Source organism: Dipodomys spectabilis, unplaced genomic scaffold (genome assembly GCF_019054845.1).
Source record: "Dipodomys spectabilis isolate Male_0828 unplaced genomic scaffold, ASM1905484v1 ptg000188l, whole genome shotgun sequence".
Lineage (NCBI taxonomy): Eukaryota > Metazoa > Chordata > Mammalia > Rodentia > Heteromyidae > Dipodomys > Dipodomys spectabilis.
Window position 1 is genome coordinate 5,008,899 of NW_024870865.1, and position 17,305 is coordinate 5,026,203.

At 48.6% G+C, this 17,305-nt stretch overlaps 1 protein-coding gene across 1 annotated transcript; it reads right to left on the bottom strand.

Annotated features, from left to right (window-relative positions):
• Positions 1-6,654: 6,654 nt before the first annotated feature.
• LOC122121445 (PRAME family member 8-like) lies at positions 6,655-16,635 on the bottom strand. The gene is made up of 6 exons (XM_042695660.1): positions 16,549-16,635; positions 13,534-13,634; positions 9,783-10,079; positions 8,371-8,949; positions 7,195-7,636; positions 6,655-6,792 (listed from the first exon to the last, which is right to left on the bottom strand). The coding sequence occupies exons 1-6, from the start codon at positions 16,633-16,635 to the stop codon at positions 6,670-6,672; spliced, it is 1,629 nt and encodes a 542-aa protein (XP_042551594.1). The 3' UTR covers positions 6,655-6,669.
• Between the last annotated feature and the right edge of the window lie 670 nt (positions 16,636-17,305).

Consider the following 17,305-nt stretch of genomic DNA (forward strand, 5'->3'; position numbering starts at 1 on the left):
ATAAAGGGGATCCAAATAGGGAAAGAAGAAGTAAAACTCTCCCTCTTTGCAGATGACATGATCTTGTATTTAAAGAATCTCACAGGGCTGGGAAGATGGCTCAGTGGTAGAGCGCTTGCCTTGTATGCCCGAGGCCCTGGGTTCGATTCCTCAGCACCACATAAGCAAAAAGAAAAAAAGCCGAAAGTGGCGCTATGGCTCAAGTGGTAGAGCGCTAGCCTTGAGCTAAAGAGCTGAGGAACAGCGCCCAGGCCCAGAGTTCAGGCCCCACGACTGAACCCAAAAATAAAAAATAAAATAAAGAATCCCACAGACTCCACTCCCAAATTACTCAAGCTGATTCAAAACTTTGGCAAAGTAGCAAGGTATAAAATTAACCCTCAAAAATCAATGGCTTTTCTGTATGCCAACAACGACAAAAGTGTGGGTGAAATTAGGAAAGCAACTCCATTTGTAATGGCCCCACAAAAAAATAAAATACTTAGGAATTAACTTAACCAAAGAAGTGAATGACCTCTATGATGAAAACTTTAAAAACTTGAAAAAGGAAATCAAAACAGAACTTAGAAAGTGGCAAAAACCCCCATGCTCCTGGATTGGAAAGATCAACATTGTGAAAATGGCAATACTTCCCAAGGCTATCTCCAAATTCAATGCAAAACCTATCAACATTGTAACCTTCCTTCAAGGAAATAGAAGAGGCAATCCAAAAATTCATATGGAACAATAAAAGACACCGAATAGCAAAAATGATCCTCAACAGAAAGAACAGTGTTGGAGGAATATCAATACCAAATTTCAAACTCTACTACAAAACCATAGTAATCAAAATAGCTTGGTACTGGCACAAGAACAGACCTCAGGACCAATAGCCTACAGACCTATAGCCATCTAATCTTCGATAAGGGAGCTTAAAAAGTAGAATGGAAGAAAGACAGCCTCTTCAGTAAATGGTGCTGGCAAAACTGGTTAACTACTTGTAGAAAACTAAAGCTGGATCCTTATATATCACCCTGCACCAGAATCAACTCCAAATGGATCAAAGACCTCGGAGTCAAAGCAGACACTCTGAAAACATTACAGGATGGAATAGGAGAAACTCTAGGTCTCCTTGACACAGGCTGAAATTTTCTTAATAGAGACCCAGAAACACAACAAATCAAAGAAAGGTTGGAGAAATGGGATTGCATGAAATTGCAGAGCTTCTGCATGGCAAAGGACATAGCTAGCAAGATCAATAGAAAGCCCACGGATTGGGAGAAGATCTTCACTAGCTATACAACTGACAAGGGTCTCATATCTAAAATATACCTGAAACTCAAAAAATTAAATCCCCCAAAAACAAATCTTCAAAGAAACGACTGCCCAATAAATAAGTGGGCTAAAAACTTAAAGAGAAACTTCTCTGAAGAGGAAAGAAGGATGGCCAATAGACACAGGAAGAAATGCTCAATCTCCCTAGCCATAAAAGAAACGCAAATCAAAACAACATTGAGATACCACCTCTAGAACTCCAATAACAACAGATGCTGCAGGGGATGTGGACAGAAGGGAACCTTACAGCATTGTTGGTGGGAGTGTAAACTTGTTCAACCACTTTGGAAGGCAGTATGGAGGTACCTCAAAAGACTCCACATAGAGCTCCCCTATGACCCAGTAATCCCACTTTTGGGCATTTACCCAAATGTTCACAAACAAGACCACACTAAAGCTACCAACACAACTATGTTTATTGCAGCATTGTTTACCATAGCTAAGATATGGAACCAACCCAGATGCCCCTCAGTAGATGAATGGATCAAGAAAATGTGGTATATACACAATGGAATTCTATGCCTCCATCAGAAAGAATGACATTGCCCCATCTGTTAGGAAATGGAAAGACTTGGAAAAAATTATATTAAGTGAAGTAAGCCAGGCCCAAAGAAACATAGGACCCATGGTTTCCCTTATTTGCAATAACTAGTATATAACTAGTATATGTCTAAGTCAAGCAGAAAAGGTCACATAAGTTGATGTTAGGGAAATGAACCCTAAGATATGTATTCAAATGTTTTTTCTCTTTTCTCTTTCTTTTTTTTTTAGTGGGGGGGCGGGATCCAGTCGTGGGGCTTGAACTCTGGGACTGGGTGCTGTCCCTCAGCTCTTCAGCTCAAGGCTAGCGCTCTACCACAGCGCCACTTCCGGCTTTTTTCTTTTTGCTTATGTGGTGCTGAGGAATCAAACCCAGGGCCTCAGGCATGCAAGGCAAGCGCTCTACCACTGAGCCACCTTCCCAGCCCCTCAAATGTTTTTTTCTTTCATGCAATTGTTTCTAACATAATTATAAGATTATTTCTTTGTTGCTTTGTATGTCCCTCCCCGACGGTATAACCCCTGCTTTCACTGTATTTGATGTTGGTATAATTTGTGGAGGGGAAGGGAAAAAACAAGTCATTTAAATAAGGATACAGGTGGACCCATTGCAACAATGAGATGTACGAGTCATTATATTGAAAACGAACTTTACAACTTTGGTGGTGGGGAGGAGGGACGGATGAGAAGGGATGGGAAGGGGAAACAAAGAAGGAGCATTGTAACCCCTCTGTACAGTATTTCCAAAATAAAAAAACATACACACTCACACCAAAAAAAATTAAACATGAATTGAACTGGAAAAAAAAAAAGAAAAAGAAAAAAAAAGGCTTCAGGGATCTGGGAATGTGGCTTAGTGGGAGAGTGCTGAACCCATGAAGGCATGGGTTCAATTCCTCAGTACCACATACACAGAAAAGGCAGAAGTGGCTCTGGGGCTCAAGAGGTAGAGTGCTGGCTTTGAGCACAAAGAAGATCAGGGACTGTGCTCTGTCCAGGACTTCCAGGCCCAGGACTGGCAAAAAAAAAAAAAAAAATGTTTTCAGGGCTTTTTTTCTTATCTGGGCTGGTTTCCTACTGAGATAATCACATCTCAGCCTCCAGAGTAGACAGAATTACAGTCTTGAGCCACTAGCACTCAGATGATAGGTTTCCTGTTTGTTTAACGGGGAAAATAAAACAATCTTGTTTATCTAAGGTTTGTTTTTTGTTTTTGTTTTCGCTTTTTTGCTTTTGCACCATAAATGCACCCAAACCCAGTGTGGCAATTTTACTCCTAGACTCCAGCTGTTAGGGAGCCTGAAGGGAGAATTACTTGCAGAATGGCTTATACAGCACTACATTCTCATATCTTGTTTGGATTAAACAAAACAACAAATAATCAAACAAAACTATAAGTCAAAAAATGCTGGCTCATGCCTGAATCCTAGCTACTCAGGTGGCTGAGTTCTGATGACTGCAGTTCAAAACCAGCCTGGGAAGAAAAGTGTGAGACTTTTTCTTGTTGTTCTTTTTACTGTCGTTGGGCTTGAACTCTGGGCCTGGACACTATTACTCAGCTCTTCAGCTCAAGTGGAGCGCTCTACCACTTGAGCCACAGTGCCACTTCCAGTTTTCTGAGAGGTTTATTGAAGATAAGCCCAGACTTTCCTGCCTGGGCTGGCTTTGAACTGCAATCCTCAGATCTCAGGCTCCTGAGTAGCTAGGATTACATCCTGAGCCACCAAGGCCTGGCTGTGAGACCCTTATTTCCAATTAATCAAGAGGAATATGCCATGAACTCCAAGCTGAACATCAGAGAGGGAGAGAAAAGGAGAGAGAGGGAGAAAGGGGGAGAGAGGGACAGGGAGAGGGGCGGGGGAGGTGGAGAGGAGGAGAGAGAGACAGAGACAGAGAGACAGATACAGAGACAGAGAGAGAGAGAAGAATCTGGCTACATTATTCTGGAGAAATGCTATCAGGATACACAGGACAACAAATCATATATTTTTGTTGTTCTTCTTTGGTTTTGGTTTTGCTTATTTGCCAGTCTTGGGGCTTGAACTCAGGGCCTGGCACTGTCACGGAGCTTCTTTTTCTCAAAGCTAGCACTCTACCACTTGAGCCACAGCACCACTTTCAGCATCGTTTATGTGGTACTGAGGAATTGAACCCAGGGCTTCATGCATGCTAGGCCAGCAGTCTACCACTAAGCCACCTTCCCAGCCCCCTGTTCAATCTTTGGCACTTGAGAAAATAATTCAGCACTGCTTTCTATGTTAGCACATGTCATGTCTGTCTGTGCTTGAGTTAGATGCTGGGCTGTTGTGCTGCCAGTCAAGATCTCCACACTGAGCCTGTCCACAAGGCCTTCCTCCTTTCCTTCCTTCCTCTTCTCCTACCTTCCTCCCTGGGATTCTTCCTTCCAGTCTCACTCCCTTTCTAGAACTCCAGTGACATCTTGATTGCTTTATACTTCTGAAGTCCTATCCGCCTATTGAACTGCAGAGAATCTGTCTGGTGAATGGGGTCTGGGGAATACCAGCATTCCAGGACACCTGCCCTTGGGGTCAGACCCCTGGAGAGTGGCTGTGACTGCAGTCAGGCTCTTCACCACACAGCACCTTGGCTGTGGTCACAGCAACCTGGATCCTGTTCCACATGGTCCTCTCCTTGGAGGCTGTACCACCCCGAATGTCTCCAGCAGTTCTCAGGTGTAGCCATTTGCTCTCTCCTCAGGTGCCTGAGGAGCCCCTTGGAGTTCTTCATTGCTACAGACGGCTGATGGTAGGTCAGCGTCCTTGTGCTGGGCATTGGCTGTGGCACCGGGGCTCTGAGGAACTCCCCAGAGTCTGGGGCACAGGCCTAAGACTACATCGCGTCCCTGCCTCCACTCTGACTGGGGGGATCCCAGGTTGGCCATTTGCCCCACAGGTGGGCACAAGGCCTGGAAGGTTTTAGGTGGCACTGAGAGCCAGTCCCTGGAGCAAAGCCCTCCTTCCCAGAGCCCCTCCCTGCTGGCCAGATGCCAAAGCCCTGGACACTCCTCACAGTTGGCTCAGGAGCCTCAGGTGTGGGCTTTGTGTGTGCTGACAACAGGCTTCTCTGCACTAGGCCGGCCTCTGCTGCCCTCTGCTGGTCAGACTCTGCAAGGTGTATGCACCACAGCTGTGTCCCCCCTCCCCATGCTGCCTGCCACCCTGGGGGCTTCGAGCCACTCCTGTATTCAACCAGTGTGGAAAAGGAAGATGGCTGCCTTGTGAATGATGATGGGTCTGGGGAGGTTGAGGAATCACTCCAGTGATTCAGAGGTGGATGTCAGCTTCACCATGTGTAGTGTGGTGAGCTGGCACTCAGGGCTGCAGCAAGGTGTGTAAGGCCTCACAGCTCCTGTGGTGAAGCAGTTTGGCCCCAAGTGAGTTAGTGGGCTCCATGGTCAGTGCTCAATGCACAGGTGCCAGCGGCTTCCTGTAGTCATGTCACAGCAGGAAATCAGCCACGGGTTCTCCACTGCACCTGGATTTGGACAGGACTCCAATCCTTTTTTTTCTTTTTCTGCCAATCCTGGGCTTGAATTCAAGAACAGGCCACCTTCCCTGAGCCTCTCTGTGTTCATGGAGAGCACTCTACCATCTGACCCCCAGCACTTCAGGCTTTTTCTGTATGTGTGGTACTGAGGAATTGAACCCAGGGCTTCATGCATGCTAGGCAAGCACACTACCATTGAGCCAGATTCCCAGACTTAGGACTAGTTTTCTGTCAAAGACTCATGAGCATTATATTTTCTTTTTTTTTTGGTTCCGGTGGTAGGACCTGAACTCTGGGCCTCTGTGCTGTTCCTCAGCTCTTCAGCTCAAGGCTAGCGTTCTACCCCTTTGAGCCACAGCTCCACTTCCGGCTTTTCTATTTTTGCATATGTGATGCAGAAGAATCAAACCCAGGGCCTCATGCATGCAAGGCAAGCACTCTACCACTGAGCCACCTTCCCAGCCCTATATTTTCTTCTTTATGCAGGTACTGAGGATTGAATTGAGGGCTTGGTTCTGTCCCTTAAGGTTTTCCCCCTTGGCTGTCAGTCACTCTGCCACTTGACACAGCTCCAAGTCTGAATTTTGGTCTATCCTAACAAAAGGTTGTGGGAGTAAAGAAACTCAAGGATTTTCTTCCTGGGCTACCTGGAAATTGGTATTCTCTGAACAAATTCTCCTGTATACCTAGAATTACAGAAACTGAGCTACTGGTGCCTAAGCCTCACTAGTAATTTTGCTTTTTTCTGTTGTTGTTTATGGGGCATGCACTCTCAACCTAGGTACTGTCCCTAAGCAATTCAGCTCAAGGCAAGAGCTCTACCTCTTGAGCAACAACACCACTTCTGGTTTTCTGGTGGTTCATTGGAGATAAGAGTCTGGTAGACTTTCCTGCCGAGACTGGCTTTGAACTGTGATCCTAAGAACTCAGCTTCCTGAACAGCTAGGATTACAGGTGTGAGCCACTGGCACCCGGCTTAATTTTTCTTTTTGTTTAGTCTTAGGGTATGAACTCAGGACCTGACACTATCCCTGAGCTTTTTTGCTCAAGTCTAGCCTTCTAGCAATTTGAACCACTGACCCACTTCAGCTTTGGGGGAGGAAAGAAGGATAATTGTAATCAAAAGTCTCACAGATCTTCCTGTCTTGGTTGATCTTGAATGGGGATCCTCAGATCTCAGCCTCCTGAGTAGCTAGGATTACAGACATGAACCGATGGCACTCTGCGTACAATAATTTATTTATTGTCACACACTAAAATGAACAGGGTAAGTGACTTCATCAGAATGATTCATTTCCATACAACCATTCAGGAAACAGAAATTCTCTCTTGTTCCTCCCAGGCTGAATGCACACCACTCAGATTTCTTTTTGAGAAGACAGGACACAGGAGCCCATGGTGAGTAGAACATCCCACATCACCGTCCTGACACTGAAAGTGGAAAGCAAAGGAACTTGTTCTCTCCTATATTTTGCCCTGGGGAGTGGCAGAGGGTTTGTGTTCCCACTAGGATGTACCAGTGTTCTCCACTACAGTCCTCCACTCTACCAACTGAGCTATCGAAGGCTCCGCTGGATGTACCAGTGTTCTAAAGGAGACATGTAGGTTCATTTCTGAGGGACCCCAAGAAATAGCATAAACTATTCCCAGGCACAAACCCCACAGTATTTGATCTCACTTGTAAAAAGACTATTCCTCTGTGAAAATCCAACTGCCACTGGGTGCCAGGCTACAGAACTGGTTCTTTTTACAGCATGTGCATGAGTAAGTGCAGATCTGGACCTTTTGGGCTGGCTGTAGGTCCCTCAGGATCTGCACCAAGCTCACACAAACCTGGGCAAATCTCTCCCTGTTGACTCTGCATCCATACAACAAACATTCGTGGTCATAGCTCTCCACAGGGGCCGGATACAGCCCTCGCTGCAATGGCCTCAGCCTGGCTGTGTGGCTCAGCAGGTTCTGCAGGGCAGCCAAGGACATGCGGTTACCATAGATGCTAAAGAAGCTCAGCTGGGAGCATTGGCTCAGGGCGGGCAGGATGGCAGAGAGCTGGGCCTCAGTGATCCCACAGTGCTCTAAGGCCAGGGCCTCCAGGGTGCCAGACACTCTCTCCAGCAGAGCTCGGAGGGGCCCAGGACTCCATTGACCCAAATATATGGTCCTGAGACGCAGGTACTTGAGCTGACTGGTGGAGGGACACAGGGACAGACACCTCAGGTCTGCTTCATTCAGTGGACTTGAAATCAAAGACAGAGTGGTCAGAGGCTTGAGGGTCCTGAGGAGAGAGCAGAGAGACTGGGTGAATGGTGGTGGTGAGCAGCGCAGACTCGGGCAGGAGATGGTCAGCAAAGGTTGTCCTGCTGCACCGAGGGAGACCAACCACACGATGCTGCTGGCTGAGACCCCTGTCACTCCACCACCCCAGCCTGATGCCTGTCAGTGCCACCTGAGCCTGGCCCAGGCCGCACCCTCCCCAGCCCCCTCTCCTCACTGTCTGGACACAGCACTGGGCTTCCTGCCCGCAGGGCCCAACCACCCATGCATCTGAGCATCGCAGCACAGCATGCTTTCCTCTTCCCCTTGCTTCCAGTTTCTATCCTGTGAGCTCAGACTTGCTTCCTGTAGAGGAACTCACAGCCACTCACTTCTACATAGGACTCCACAGCGGGCTTCCTGCCCTGAGCACACTCCCAGCATGCACCCTGCTTTCTGATGTCATTGGAGACCAGGGCAGAACTAAGCAGCACCCTCAGGAGGAGGAGCCTCTTCCTGTGTCTCCTCAGTCCCCTCAGCCCCGCAGTCACCCCACACAGTTGAGCCCCTTTCATATCTACCCACCCCAAGTTCAGCTCAGCCCTGTGTGCTCACTGAGCTTTTCTGCTCAAGTCTATCTTTCTACCAATTTGAACCACTGCTTCACTTCCAGATTGGGGGAGGAAAGGCAGATGATATTAGGTAAAAGTCTCACAGACGATCCTCTCCATGCCAGCTTTGACTTAGAATCCTCACCTGAAGACCTTCTCCAGGTTCTCATGAGGGAAGAAGCCTTCTCGTTCATTAACTTGATGATTTCCCTGCAGCAGGTTTTGGGACAAGTATCTGTGTAAATTCACCACAACACAAGAACAACATTCCATTTTCATCTTAGCCAGAGAAAGCTTGCGAAGGTTCTTCATCTGGGTCAGATAAGGAACCATACTTTCCAGTGTTTTGTGATGCCAGAAATCATCCACAACCAGCTCCTGGATGGAGTCCAGATGAAGCACTCCAAGAGTGCTTTGTATTTGAGAGGTGGAGCCAGAGGTGGAGGCAAACAGAACCTGCAGCTTCTTAGAGCACAGCTGAACCTGGTCTCTTCTTGTCTCCACCCACCGGAGCACGTGGGCCAGCACACAATCCCAGGGGCCATCACTGATGGTGACATCCATGAATATCCTGAAGGGGGGCTCCTCCCTCAGGGCTGCACAGTGATTGGCTGCTGGCTTGTCAGTCAGGGCTGCTGCTGAGCAGGCTTGAGACATTGCTATGTACCCTGAGGTCCAGATGTTCAGGGACATATTCTGCAGATTTAACACTTGCAGTTTGCATCTACAGGGGAGACACAGGACAGTCTCAGAACAGACATGGCAGAACGGCCACTTTCTGCTTTATCATTATTTGATCAAGCCAATCTAGCGTACTATGTTTCCCCCTGCTTTTTCCTAGTTTCTCTCTTTCTGTCTTTTTTCTTTGTATTGTGCACTAGTGGGGCCTGAAGGCAGGGCATGGATGCTGGGCAGTACATTTTTCTACTCCAGGCTAGTTGTTCTAACATTTGAATCACACCTCAACTTTTGGCTTTCCCTTTTCCTTTCCTTTTTGTTGGTTTTAAGGTTTGAACTCTTGGCCTCAGCAATGTCCCTAAGCTCTTCATCTCAAGGCTAGTGCTGTATCACTTGAGCCACTGGGCTAAGTAGTAAGAGTCTCAGACTTTCCCACCCAGGCTGGCTTTGAATCTAATCTCAGATCTCAGCCTCCAGAGTAGGAGGATTAGAAGAGTGAGCCACTGGCTCTAGGCTTTGGCTTTATTTGATTGGAGATAAGAACCTCAGACATTTTCTTACCCAGGCTGACTTTTCAATATCTCAGCCACTTAAGTAGATAAGATTATAGGAGTACACCATCGACATCATGAAAGTTTCCCCAACCTTTCCCCACTCCATCACCATAGTCTGTTATAGGTGGGGATCTGGCAGCCATGGCTGCAGCAATCTCCAGAAACCTTCCACACCTAGGGGCCCACTTCCACAAGGAACTATGCAGGAATCCCTGATATTCTCACCCCCAGGTCTCCCCTGAGTCCACTGCACTTTGGCTGACTCCAGTTTGTTTCATCCCTGGACTCCAGGATCCTCCCTGACCCCCAACCTGGGTCCCCTTACCTGGGCCCCGCTCCCTGCTCAAGCAGCACATCAAGGCCCTCCAGGGTGACTTGTAAGATCTCCAGGTCAACTGAGCCCACCAGGGCCCCCAGGGGGAGGCAGGCAAAGGGCCAGGCCTGCACCATGGCCTTCAGCACCTCCATGCGTCTCTTGGCAACCACCTCTCTGAACAGCGTGGAGAAGAGATCCAAGGGAAGGACGTCCAGAGCAGAGATGGCCAAGGCCTGGTCCTCTAGCAGGCTCTGCATGGCCAGCTGCCGCAGTGTGGGCAGGGACATGGTGCTCAGTGTGCTGGAGCTGCAGGGAGAGGGCCTGGGAGCACACAGGAAGAGGCAGCTTTAGTGGCTGAAGCTGAGAAGTCCCTTCTCAGAGAGAACTCATCTCAAAGTCCACATCCCGACTCCAGCCATGGGGAGATGTCAGTTCATGCCCTTTCCACATAGCCCCGATGCCCCCCCAAGCACAGCGCAGGGACACAGGGCAGCAGGATGCTCCCCACATAGACAGCCCAAGCTCATCATGGTCCCATCCAGTTCCAGCCACTACTCTGAGCTCAGGGTCAATTGTCAGGGATAATGAGGAGCCTAAAGGTCAGCCCAAGCTTTGTGTGTGTGTGTGTGTGTGTGTGTGTGTGTGTGTGTGTGTGTGTGTGTGTGTGTGTGTGTGTGTGTGTGTGTGTCCTGTGCCTTGAACTCGGGTCCTGGCACTTCCCTATGGGACTAGTATTAATGCTCTACCACTTGAGCCATAGCTGCCTTTCTGTCATTTTCATGTTTAATTGAAGATCAAAGTATCAAAGACTCTCCTGCCTGGGCTGTCTTGGAACCCCGACTCTCAGATCTCAGCCTTCTGAGTAGCAAGGAGGAGAGGAGTTAGCCAAGGACACACGACACACTGTAGCTTGTTGTCTTGAGGTCTGCCCATCTCTCAAAATTGCTAAAAGAAAAGCCACAGCAATGTCAGCTGCCCAATCTCTGTCCTCTTTTCCTTCTTAGATATCCCCGCCTCAGATGAGGACTACAGGCAATAGACACCATTAGTAAGCAGTGTCACCACTGTTATTGAGCAATAGTAAAGACAGGCACAGGCTGGTGTGCTGTATAGAAAGCAGCACCTCTGAGATGGAGCCCTCACCCAAGGCTGACTCTGAGAGAGAGACTCACTGGGCTGCTCTTCCACCCAGGAGATGTTCCTCACTGCCAGAGGAGCAGGAGGTTGGGGTACACAGATCAGGACAAGGCTTCACCTTTCAGGAACTGCTCTGGCAGCGAGGTGGAGCTGTGCGGTGGGGGTCCTCTGCACCTAGGAGGATCTGGGTTAGAACACAGGACCAACACAGAAAAAGAGAATCTTCAAAACACCCAGAACTTCTCCTATAGCCACTCCCCGCCACCCCCCCCACTCTGAAATAAATTACTATACAGAAGAAAAAGAGACAAAAAAAGAGAGAAAGAGAGCATCCCCGGAGTATGGGGCTTGAACTCAATGCCTCTTGTTTACCCTTAGCTTTCCTACCCAAGGCCGGCAGTCTTCCACCAGAACCACATATCCAATTCTGAAATTTTACTGCTTAACGGAAGAGAAGAATCTCTTTTTTTTGGAGAGGTGGGGTGGGAGTGGTCCGTTCGTGGGGCTGAACTCTGGATCTGGGCGCTGTCCCTTAGTTCTTCAGCTCAAGGCTAGCGCTCAAGTGGTAGAGTGCCACTTCTGGCTTTTTTTTTTTTTTTGTCAGTCATGGGGCTTGAACTCTGGGCCTGGGCGCTGTCCCTCAGCTCTTGAGCTCAAGGCGAGCGCTCTACCACTTGAGCTACAGCGCCACTTCCGGTTTTCTGGTGGTTTATTAGAGATAGGAGTCTCACGGTCTCTCCTGCCCCGGCTGGCTTTGAACCGCGATCCTCAGATCTCAGCCTCCTGAGTAGCTAGGATTACAGGCGTGAGCCACCAGCGCCCGGCCTGGCTTTTTTTTTTTTTTTTTTGCTTTATGTGGTGCTGAGGAATCGAACCCAGGGCCTCATGCATGCAAGGCAAGTGCTCTACCACTGATCACCTTCCCAGCCCCTGAAGAGAAGAATCTCAAGGATTGGAAATGTGGCTTAGTGGCAGAGTGCTTGCATAGCACGCATGAAGCCCAGGGTTCCATTCCTCAGTACCACATCCACAGAAAACACAAAGTGGTGCTGTGGCTGAAGTGGCAAAATGGTAACCTTGAGCAAAAGCAACTCAGGGACAGCTCCCAGGCCCTGACTTCCATCCCCAGTATGGGGGGAAAAATAAAGCCTCATGGAGTTCTATCTAGGCTGGATCTGGATCACCTCAGATTTCAGTCTCTTGAGTAGCTAGGGTTAGTGGTATAAAGCACTGGTATCTGACTGGTTTTTTTGGTGCTTTAAATTTGTATTTCTTTTTGTGCTTGCACTAGAGATTGATCTTTAAGGCCTGGTTGCTGTTCCCGAGGGCTGGTCAAAGCCAGTCTCTACCACTTGAGCCACAGCTCCAGTTAAGGTTTATTTATTTTTGAGGAGATCCGGACCTTCTCCACCCAGAATATCCTGTTACTTGGATTCTTCACTCTTAGCTAACCTCAAGTTGATAGGATTACAAACAGGAGCCAAAGATTCCTGATTTGAACTCCGTATTTAACTAGCATGGATGTTTGGATATTGTCTGAGTGTTCAGGTAAAATATTGAGATTCTACTTAAAGCTGGAAGAGAAGTTGTGTCTTTAGGAGTGTTGTGAAAGGCTTGAAGGAAAAAGTTGAATGGCAATGCCCAGACCTTACTTTCAAGCTCTAGTTCTAGTGCAAATAATAATAAAGTACAAAATTATTGAAAAATTCCAAGGTAGGCGCCGGTGGCTCACACTTGTAATCTAGCTCCTAAAGAGCCTAAGATCTGTGGAACACAGTTCAAAGCCAGTCTAGGAAGAAAAGTCTGAGACTCTTTTTTCCCCCCTACAGTGAAGGGTTTTGACTCTGGGCCTGGCTCTGTCCTTCATCTCTTCAGCTCAATGTTAGTGCTGTACCACTTGAGCCACAGTGCCATGTCTGGTTTTCTGAGTGGTTTATTGGAGATATTTTCCTGCCCGGACTGCCTTTGAACTGTGATCCTTAGATCTCAGCCTCCTGAGTAGTAAGGATTTCAGTTGTGAGCCACCCATGTCCGGCAAGTCTGTGACTATCTTCAAAACCACCAAAAACCTGGAAGTAGATCTGTGGATCAAGAGGTAGACAGACTTGAGGAAAAATATCAGGACAGTGCCAAGGCCCTGAGTTCAAGCCCCAAAGCTGGCAGCACACACACACACACACAACAACACCAATCCCAGGGCCTGGTGATGTGGCTTAGTGGTAGAGTGCTTGCCTAGCATGCATGAATGGAGCCCTGGACTCCATTCCTCAGTACCACATACACAACAAAAGCCAAAAGTGTTGCTGTGACTCAAAGTGGTAGAGTGCTAGCCTTTAGCAAAAGAAGCTCAGGGACAACCCCCAGACTCTGAGTGCAAGCCCCAGAACAAGCACAAAAGAAGAGGTCCAAATCACAATGCTCTGTGGCATACTGGACCTCCTGTCACCCCTGGGACTGGCTGAGGGGAATGCTGGGGGGTCCTCATGGAGTTGGGACTTACCAGATGTGGACAGATCAGCAGGGCTCTCTGAAGGGAGCAGGCACAGGCAGTGTCTCCACTTACCAGGATTCTGAACTCCCCTGGCTCCTCTGAAGCTTTATTCCCCCTGTCTACTGGTCCTACCCTTGGCCAACTCCCAGTGTCCAATCAGAAAGCAGCATCTGCTCAGTCCTGAAGCTCCACCCACTTGATCCTGATGGGATTTCTGCCTTGTCCAGAGGGTCCTGGAGGAAAGGGGGAGGGTAGGGAGAAGGAAAGTTTAACACCCAGTCCTGACTTGTGTGCACTGCAACGCTTGTGCTTTCCTCACTCCTCTGTGTCCTTCACGTCCAAGTGTGTGAGACAGACAGGCTTGCACTGCTCTCCACCACAGGCTGTAGATGTTTTGCCTCTAGCTAGGAGGCCCATAGTCACTGACAAAGATAATCTGGCGCTGTGTGTGTGTGTGTGTGTGTGTGAGAGAGAGAGAGAGAGAGAGAGACAGACAGACAGACAGACAGACAGACAGACAGACAGACAGACAGACAGAGAGACAGACAGAGACAGAGACAGAGACAGAGACAAAGACAGAAAGAGATTGTACTGGGGCTTGATCTCAGTATCTCACAACTCCTCCCTTCAGTTTTACAGATCAAGCCTAGCACTCTGCTCTACCACTTGAGCCACTCCTGCACTTCAGGCTTTTTGGTGGTTAAAATTGGAGATAATAGTGTTCAGGAGCCAGACTCTGGTGACACAAGCCTGTAATCTTAGTTACTCAGGAGGCTGAGATCTGAGGATCATGGTTCAAAGCCAGCCTAAGCAGAGAAGGCCTTATATCCAAATAACCACCAGAAGCTGGGCGCTGGTGGCTCACCCCTGTAATCCTAGCTACTCAGGAGGCTGAGATCTGAGGATTGCGGTTCAAAGCTAGCCTGGGCAGGAAAGTTCCTGAGACTCTTATCTCCAATAAACCACTAGAAAACCGGAAGTGGTGCTGTGGCTCAATTGGTAGAGCACTCGCCTTGAGCTGAAGAGCACAAGGACAGCGCCCAAGCCCAGAGTTCAAGCCCCACGACCCACCAAAAAAAAAAACAAAAACACCAGAAAACCAGAAGTGGCATTGTGGCTCAAGTAGTAGATTCCTTGTTTTTTGCTGAAGAGCTCAAGTACAGTACAGGCCCAAACTCCAACCCCTGGACCATGGGGGGAAAAATAACAGTCTTCAGGGATCTGGGAATGTGGCTTAGTGGTAGTGCTTGCCTAGCATGCATGAAGGCATGGGTTTGATTCCTCAGTACCACATAAACAGAAAAAGGCAGAAGTAGCTCTGAGACTCAGGTGGTAGAGTGCTAGCCTTGAGCACAAAGAAGATCAGGGACTGTGCTCTGTCCAGGACTTCAAGGCCCAGGACTGGCAAAAAAAAAGTCTTCAGGACTTTTTTTCTTTTGTTTTTTTTTCTTCTTTTTTTTGGGGGGGAGGGGGGGTCCGGTCGTGGGGCCTGAACTCTGGGCCTGGGTGCTGTCCCTCAGCTCTTCAGCTCAAGGCTAGCGCTCTACCACTTGAACCACAGCACCACTTCGGCTTTTTTCTTATGTGGTGCTGAGGAATCGAACCCAGGGCCTCGAGCATGCAAGGCAAGTGCTCTATCACTGAGCCACCTTCCCAGCCCTGGACTTTTTTTGTGGGCTGGTGTCCAACCTGGATAATCTCATCTCAGCCTCTTGAGTAGACAGAATTACAGTCCTGAGCCACTAGCACTCAGATGATGGGTTTTCTGTTTGTTTAACGGGGAAATAAAACAATCTTGTTTATTTGAGGTTTGTTTTTTTTCTTGTTTTTGCTTTTTTGCTTTTGCATGATAAATGCACCCAAACCCAGTGTGGCAACTTCCTCCTAGACACAGCTGTTAGGGAGGCTGAAGGGAGAATTACTTGCAGAATGGCTTATACAGCACTACATTCTGATATCTTGTTTTGATTAAACCAACCAACAAATAATTAAAACAAAACTATAAGCCAAACAATGCTGGCTCATGCCTGAATCCTAGCTACTTAGGTTGCCGAGTTCTGAGTAATGAAGTTCAAAGCCAGACTAGGAAGAAAAGTGTGAGACATTTCATTGTTGTTGTTTTTACTGTCCTCTAGCTTGAACTCTGGGCCTGGGCACTATTACTGAGCTCTTTAGCTCAAGGCGAGTGCTCTACCACTTGAGCCAGAGTACCACTTCTGATTTTCTGAGTGGTTTATTGGAGATAAGAGTCTCCCAGACTTTCCTGCCTGGGCTGGCTTAGAACTGCTATCCTCAGATCTCAGGCTCCTGAGTAGCTGGGATTACAGGCATGAGATACCAAGGCCTGGCTGTGATACTCTTGCATCCAATTACATCAAGAGGACTATGCCCTGAACTTCAACCAAACAATGGAGAGGGAGAGAGAAGTAGAGAGAGGGAGAGAGGGGTTGAGAAGAACAGGGAGGGGGGGAGAAAATGAGAGGAGGAGGAGAGAGAGAGAGAGCGAGAGAGAGAGGGGCGGATCTGGGTATATTATTCTGGAGTAATGCTATCAGGATACACTGAACTATAAATCAAATATTTTTGTTGTTCTTTGGTTTTGGTTTTGCTCATTTTCCAGTCCTGGGGCTTGAACTCAGGGCCTGGGCACTGTCTCTGAGCTTCTTTGGCTCAAAGCTAGCACTCTACCACTTGAGCCACACCACTTTCAGCTTTGTTTACGTGGTACTGAGGAATGGAACCCAGGGCCTCATGCATGCTAGGCCAGCAGTCTACCACTAAGCCACCTTCCCAGCCCCCTGTACAATGTTTTGCATTCAGAAAATAATTCAGCACTGCTTTCTATGTTAGCAAATGTCATGTCTGTCTGTGCTTGAGTTAGATGCTGGGGTGTTGTGCTGCCAGTCAAGATCTCCACACTGAGCCTGTCCACAAGGCCTTCCTCCTTTCCTTCCTTCCTCTTCTCCTACCTTCCTCCCTGGGATTCTTCCTTCCATTCTCACTTTCTTTCTAGAACTCCAGTGACATCTTGATCGCTTTGTACTTCTGAAGTCCTATCCGCCTATTGACCTGCAGAGAACTTGTCTGGTGTGTGGGGTCTGGGGAATACCAACCAGCATTCCAGGACACCTGCCCTTGGGGTCAGACCCCTGGAGAGTAGCTGTGACTGCAGTCAGGCTCTTCACCACACAGCATCCTGGCTGTGGTCACAGCAGCCTGGATCATGTTCCACATGGTCCTCTCCTTGGAGGCTGACCCACCCTCAGTGTCTCCAGCAATTCCCAGGTGTAGCCATTTGCTCTCTCCTCAGGTGCCTGAGAAGCCCCTTGGAGTTCTTCATTGCTGCAGATGGCTGATGCTAGGTCAGCATTTGTGCTGGGCTTTGGCTGCAGCAGTGTTTCTCTAAGGAACTCCCCAGAGTCTGGGTCACAGGCCTAAGACTACATCGCATCCCTCCTTCCACTCTGACTAGGGGGATCCCAGGTTGGCCATTTGCCCCACAGGTGGGCATGAGGCCTGGAAGATTTTAGGTGGCAATGAGAGCCAGTCCCTGGAGCAAGGCCCTCCTTCCCAGGGCCCCTCCCTGCTGGCCAGATGCCAAAGCCCTGGACACTCCTCACAGTTGGCTCAGGAGCCTCAGGTGTGGGCTTTGTGTGTGCTGACAACAGGCCTCTCTGCACTAGGCCGGCCTCTGCTGCCCCCTGCTGGTCAGACTCTGCAAGGTGTATTCACCACAGCTGTGTCCCCCCTCCCCATGCTGCCTGCCACCCTGGGGGCTTCGAGCCACTCCTGTATTCAACCAGGTGTGGAAAAGGAAGATGGCTGCCTTGTGAATGATGATGGGTCTGGGGAGGTTGAGGAATCACTCCAGTGATTCAGAGGTGGATGTCAGCTTCACCATGTG

Coding starts and splice junctions, on each gene's coding strand:
- LOC122121445 (XM_042695660.1), bottom strand. CDS start 16,635: ATGTGGAACATGATCCAGGCTGCTGTGACCACAGCCAGGATGCTGTGT. Junction 10,080..13,533: donor ACACTGGGAGTTGGCCAAGG/GTAGGACCAGTA, acceptor CTCTCCCTGCAG/CTCCAGCACACTGAGCACCA. Junction 6,793..7,194: donor ACAGGGAGAGATTTGCCCAG/GTTTGTGTGAGC, acceptor TTCCACTTTCAG/TGTCAGGACGGTGATGTGGG.